Raw genomic sequence first — 6,000 nt, forward strand, 5'->3', positions numbered from 1 at the left:
CTGCTAGAACCAATATTCACACGCTGAGAACCCATGTAGAATATATCTGAGGTTAGAAGTAATGCTGTGGAACACATGAAGATATTCTAAGTTGTCTAAACTGCATCACAGTAATTAATCAGAAAGTGACAAGATTACTGCCCTGTACCCATGACACACACTTCTGAGGGGTACTTGGTTATTTAGCTATTCCTGGTTATCTTAGCTATCTAACCACTCGCCTGCTCACTTCTTTGAAATGGCCTTAAAAGACATGCTGTATTTCATTAGTATTAAAATGCCGGATTTTCCTTTCTTGCTGAACTTGAGCATAGAACAAACCTATTCCTTTCCATGCTGCAAGAGAAATGTTGCCTTTATTTTTATTTTAGTAAGAGGAAAAATCCACACGCACCAAGAATTAGGTCAAACTGAAGCCTCAATACTGCAAGCCTTTATTTATTTGCAAGAATAATCCTACTGGGGTTTCTCGCCATATGTATGCTACAAGGCAACAACACTTCAACTTGGAATCCACACCTCCACAGAAAACTTTGTTTTTGAAGGACAGCCTGAATTTTGTTCAGGTTGCTAAGATGACTCAGCTTTCTGGAAGGTGTTTGACAGAGACGAACAAGCCTGCTTGAAAAGATAGACAGGAATCTAAATCTTTGCAGCTTTTAATTGTTAAAGTGTTTTTCAAAGCATAACAACTTTCTTTAAGTTGCCCCCAGATTTAAAACCCTTTACTATGAACAACTAGTAGAACATTCTTTCTGATCCTCTTATATGGCAGGACATTTTTTTTTTTTATTCATTTCAAGAACAGTGTGAGACACATGGATAAAATTAGTTAACTGTTCTTCCTATTTCTCAAACCTTGTTTTTCTCTATCTTCTTTCTGTTACTCTCTGCTACGTAATGCGAGACACATTCCCAGTATTTTAATCCAAACAACCTTTTCGGGTCAGTCATCAGCTGTCCTTGGGATTAGTCCAGCTGATGCTGGAGGTTCAGAATTTTCCTTAACTCCACCACCTCTGTCTCCACCCACTGAGCAATTCCTTGGGAAAATGGGTGATTTTTTTTTTTTTTTTTTTTTTTTTTTTTTTAAGAGACTCGTCTACCCTAAGGCAAGGCAGAAGTGACTTCTTTTCAACGGGTGACTGAGAAGATGATTACTCATGGTACTTTCCATTTGTAACATTTTATTATCTAGGATATTGGGACCAGCTATGCAAATTGAACATGCAAGCAGTGACGATCTGAAAATGTAACAACCGGAACTATGGCAACTTGTTACTAGTTACTTGTTCAGTGCTCAAAAGGATATTTTTCCTGCAGAAAATCATTTAATGAGTAAGAAGGTATTCACTTATTCACTGCCTTATGGAGTATGGGATCGGAATAATGCTACAAGTGTGATTGATTCATATAATTCCCTTTTTGGCTTTCAGCCATGATGCAGTCATATGCTTTATCTCTGTTCAGACTACAGCTTTTTTTTTTTTTTAAAAATAGTGATTCATACTACATCCCACTCCATTTCAGAACCAGCACATTGCCTTTCAAAATGATGTCACAACACTTACTGCTGCTGGCTGGCTGCCTCAACAGCAATCAGAGAGCTGGACTAAATAAATACTGTATATTATTTGGCAAAATCATTTGTGGTTGTGTTCTCCGGTACAGTTTCCAAGATAACCACCAACTCCACTTGAAACTTGGCAACTTTGTTCTACCACTTTCAGGCTCCAATTGTGTAGCTGGCTTACAGATGCTGCTACCACGCTTAGAGCTACTGTGTGGCAGTTGAGTGAGAGAGGTAGAAGGGTCACCCGCTGTGACAAGCCAAATTTGACAGCTCATCTGAAATTCCACCTTGAAAAATGGACAGTTTTTTTTAAAAGGACTTTATTTGACTCCCGTAGAAACACAACACACATCTTCCACTCGGAACAAAACAGAGCAAGGGATTTAACGTCCCTGCTTAGGCACACTCTGAGAAAACCACTCTACTGCCCATGCACCCTCTGTAACCCCAAACAGGGTCAGTAACATTAGTCTAATCCAAACTTCATGTTTTTCAACACCTGAGCAGCAGATTTGTTCCAAAACATGGTGAGTTTTTTCCTTTAGGGCTGTCGCTAGTATTTAAAGGAACTGTATGGGAGACAGAGTCGCAGCAGCATCTGAAGTGCTTGGGGGAAGAGGGAACGGTCCCTTCCAACTCCGGCAGCTGAAATCCCCATTCCAACAACTACAGGGTCTCCCAATTCTGCACACAGAAATCAAAACATTTTCAACCTCCTATTTCTGTTACAGCACTGGTACCAACAAGAGACCTTGGAAATCTGTCCGTCATAATAACTCCTCAGCAGGCACACGTTTCTTGTTCTTTAAACAATGTTGACATGCCAAAGTCTAGGACCATGCGTACTATATCAAAACAATACCAGTTTCCCTGGCTAAAAGCCAGGAATCAGCACAATGCCAAAGTCCTCATTAAAAGCCTTCCTGCGAACAGTGATACTTCGGCAAATTCAGGAGCCTCAGTGTCTCCCATTCAACCTTTTCTTCTTTTGAAGATTTGTTAATAATTAGTTCTGAAATGGGCAATACAAAACCACATTGTGAGGTTCCCTGGATGCATTCACAAAGTTTTTGGGTGTCGCTTCCCAAAACGAAAGAACTATTTCCACTGAAAGATGACTTCTGAGTTCTTAGTTTCATATAAACAGCAGTTCAGTCCCACCACCTCAGCCCTGTTATTTGTCCCGTCTTTGCCCCCCCTTTTTTTCCTCCTCCCTATGCCCTGGTTGCTAGATTTAAATGTTTTCTGACTTCACTGGCAGGGTCCGCACTATGCTTTCTGTGACACTCAGGAGGAGAGACAAAATATTTCCCAACGGTGATTTATTTACAATGGTTCCAAATTGTTTTTCTGCAGGAAAAAACCCAAAATGTGTACATAGCAACAGATCTGGCAGACCAAAAGTTCTTGACTTGCTAGATTTACCAGTGTTTTCAAGACACAACAGACTTAAATATAATAGAAAGAATGCAATTTGGGAGCAGGAAAAGAAATATACAAAACTGTCTTAACACAGATGTAGCAAAATAGTATCAGTGTTTGTATCCAGTTTTATTTGAGTCTCTTGAAAAAAATCAGAAATTTAGCGACTGAGAACTGAAGTGTCAAAGGACAGCACCAACCAAAGTGCCATGTATTTGAAACGGAAAGAGGTGAAAGAAGTAGTGTTTCTGTATGACAGTCTATTAAAAACCATTTCCTGACCATTGCTAGTCACGGACCTTTAGTGATGATACTCAAGTGGTAATCTATACAGAAACTGCAGAGGCTTACCTTTTATTTGGAAGGGTGCACAAAATTAACTGTGAGGTGACCAGGAAAAGGAAAAAACCCGCCAAGAGCCAAAGAAGTTCTGGGAAATGCAATGGTAATTGAGGGCCAAGCAGCCCTAAGAAACGTGCTCATTTTCAGTGGCTACTGGTAAAAACAGTCAACACATTCATCACACACCACTTAAGCAAATTTGTCTAGCTCCCAAAAGATAAGGGAAGGAATGATTTATAATCTATGGTCAGCCTGCCAGGCCGAGGGCATCTCTTAAAAGGACACTGCATGTACCACGGTGTTGTTTTTGCCACCTTTTATTCAGTCAGATCCCCCTCTAACTCGCGTTTATACATGACTCTTGACCATTAACATCTCCCTGTTGAATATCTTCGCCAACCAAGTCCTGTTTTGCACTTTACAACCTCCAGAGAAAGTGCCGTAGTGGAACACACATGCAGATACACAAGTGAATATACATATTACTACACTCACCCCCTGCTGCAGTAAGTCAACCTGCCATTAACATGCAAATAGAATGGCCTCATTAGCCGACAAACAACACCCACTGACCTGCTTTCACTAGGGACAGTATCTCCTTATCTCTGAAACTCCGAAACTTCGCATTCAAAAAAAAAAAGGAGAGAAAAAATTGTGCTGAACTGATATGCAGAGCTGCTGATCACTGCTCAAAGCCTGCACATTTGCATGCCGCTCATCATGGAAAACAAATCTTGTGATGAGATCTTTGGTTGCAACATTTCGATGGAAGCATGCTAAACCACATCACTTCTCCCTTCACCTCACTCTCTTGAAAAGGAAAATTACTTAGCAGAAATGGGTCTGCTAAATTTCCAAGATTCAAACCGCGAGCCGAAAAGCCTCCTTTTAACTAAGGGCACGAAAATGACTGCTGGTGTCTAAGGGGGTGATTTAACGCCAATAAATGCCACGATGCGAGCATACAGAGCCGCGCGTCCGACTTACAAATGTGCTAAGGTTGTTGCTCTTGTCTGTCATCTGGCGGGGACAAGCCTGACCTCGCCGAAAGCGTTATTTCAGGGGAACATGCACGAGAAAGTAATTTTTTTTTCTTTTCTTTTTTTTTTTTTCTTCCCTTCCCGCGGCCACATTGTGCAAGTGGCCCCGACAGCAGGATTTAGCAACGCGGACAAAACGCGCGTGTAGATGGCACAGAAAAAGGAAGGCCTCGCAACGAGTTCCCCCCCACACCCGCACACACTTCTCCCTCGCCCCCCAGGACCGGGTTTCGGTTCCCCCCCCTCCGCGCCCTCCCCAAACTCCGCAAGTCCCCCCTCCTCTCTCCCCCTCTCCCCGGGGCTGCGCCCGCCTTTGTGTCCGCCCGGGGCTGGGGAGCGGCACAAAGCCGGGCCCCGCCGCCGCCCCGGCCGCGCTCCGCGGTGCTCCGGTACGGGGGCGGCCCGGGAAGCCGGGAGCGGGAAGGCCGGTCCCCGCGGGGCGGAGGGGCGAGCGGAGCAGCACCGCGGCCGGACGGCCCGGCGGGGGCTCAAAGGCGGCGGGCGCCTCCCGCCGCCGTCCCCGTCCCCCCCCGCCGCTGCCGCCGCCGCGCCAGACAAAGGCGCGGGGAGGGGCGGCGAGGCAAAGTTGCGGGCCGGCCCCACGGGGAGGGGGCGGCGGGGGCCCGCGGCGCCCCCCGCCGCCTCTGTCAGTCAGCCATGTTGGGGGAGCCGCGGCGGCGCCCACCCCCCCGCCGACACCCCGGGGCGCGGCGCGGCCCCCCGACACCCCCGGGGGTGTCGGGGGGAAGGCGGCCGTCGCGGGGGACCCGCTCTGACCTCTGCCGCGTCCCTCAGCCTTGCCGACATCCAGCACGCACAGCCGGGCGCCGCGCTCCCCGCTCCTACAGGGCCGCCATCTTGCTTCCTTCTGCTCCTTGACGAAAGCGGCCGGGCCCCCGCATCAATATGCACGCGGCGCCCTGACGTCGGCGCCCGCCCCGCGCGCCGCACCGCCCCGCGCTCTCAGCACAACCCCCCCACACACCCCCCCGCGGCAGCCCCCCCCCTCCACGCGGCGCCGCGCGCCCGCGAGCAGCGCGTGCGGGGGCGCCCCCATCCCCGTCTCTGTCCCCGACCGCGGGGCTTTTTTTCCCGGCTGGTGCCGCTTTTTGGTGTTTTGGGGTTTTTTTTCCTCCCCCCTCCTTCTTCCCCCAGTTTTTCTGCTTTCGCCTCTCGCTGCGCAGCGTTCCGCGCACCCCCCGCCCCGCGCTGCGCGGCTGCTGGCGGTCCGCGGGGCACCGCGGGGTCGTCCCTCCGTCCGCCCGCCAGCGGCACCCCCGCCACCAGTGGCGCCTCCCCGGGGGCCGGCGGCGCTTTCCCACGGCCGCGGGACCCCCCCGCCGTCTCCCGCGGGCCGGGGGGCTACGGGGGCCACCACTCGGGCTGCGGGCGTGGGGACCGGTCACGCCGGCTGGCGACGTGAAAGAAAAGCCAAAAAGTAAAAAAAAAAAAAACTAAATAAAAAAATCAGAGCCAAAACCTCCCCAGGTTTCCCCCAAAAGGAAGTCGCCGTCCCGCGGGCTGCGGCCGCGGCGGGCTGCGAGAGGAGCTGGCTGAGCGCGGGGCCAGCTGGACACCCGCCCGGGCGAGCGCCCGCTTCCCCCTGCCCGCTCGCCCCGCGGC

At 49.6% G+C, this 6,000-nt stretch overlaps 1 protein-coding gene across 1 annotated transcript in view; it reads right to left on the reverse strand.

The window, feature by feature from the left end:
* TET2 (tet methylcytosine dioxygenase 2) overlaps window positions 1-5,243 on the reverse strand; it is a 74,184-nt gene extending 68,941 nt beyond the window's left edge. Inside the window, exon 1 of the mRNA XM_063335690.1 lies at window positions 5,155-5,243. Coding sequence (XP_063191760.1) covers window positions 5,155-5,184 — 30 coding nt within the window. The 5' untranslated portion in view covers window positions 5,185-5,243. The remainder of the gene's footprint in view (window positions 1-5,154) is intronic.
* Window positions 5,244-6,000: the final 757 nt, after the last annotated feature.

The sequence above is a fragment of the Chroicocephalus ridibundus genome, chromosome 5, assembly GCF_963924245.1.
Source record: "Chroicocephalus ridibundus chromosome 5, bChrRid1.1, whole genome shotgun sequence".
In the NCBI taxonomy this organism is placed as follows: domain Eukaryota; kingdom Metazoa; phylum Chordata; class Aves; order Charadriiformes; family Laridae; genus Chroicocephalus; species Chroicocephalus ridibundus.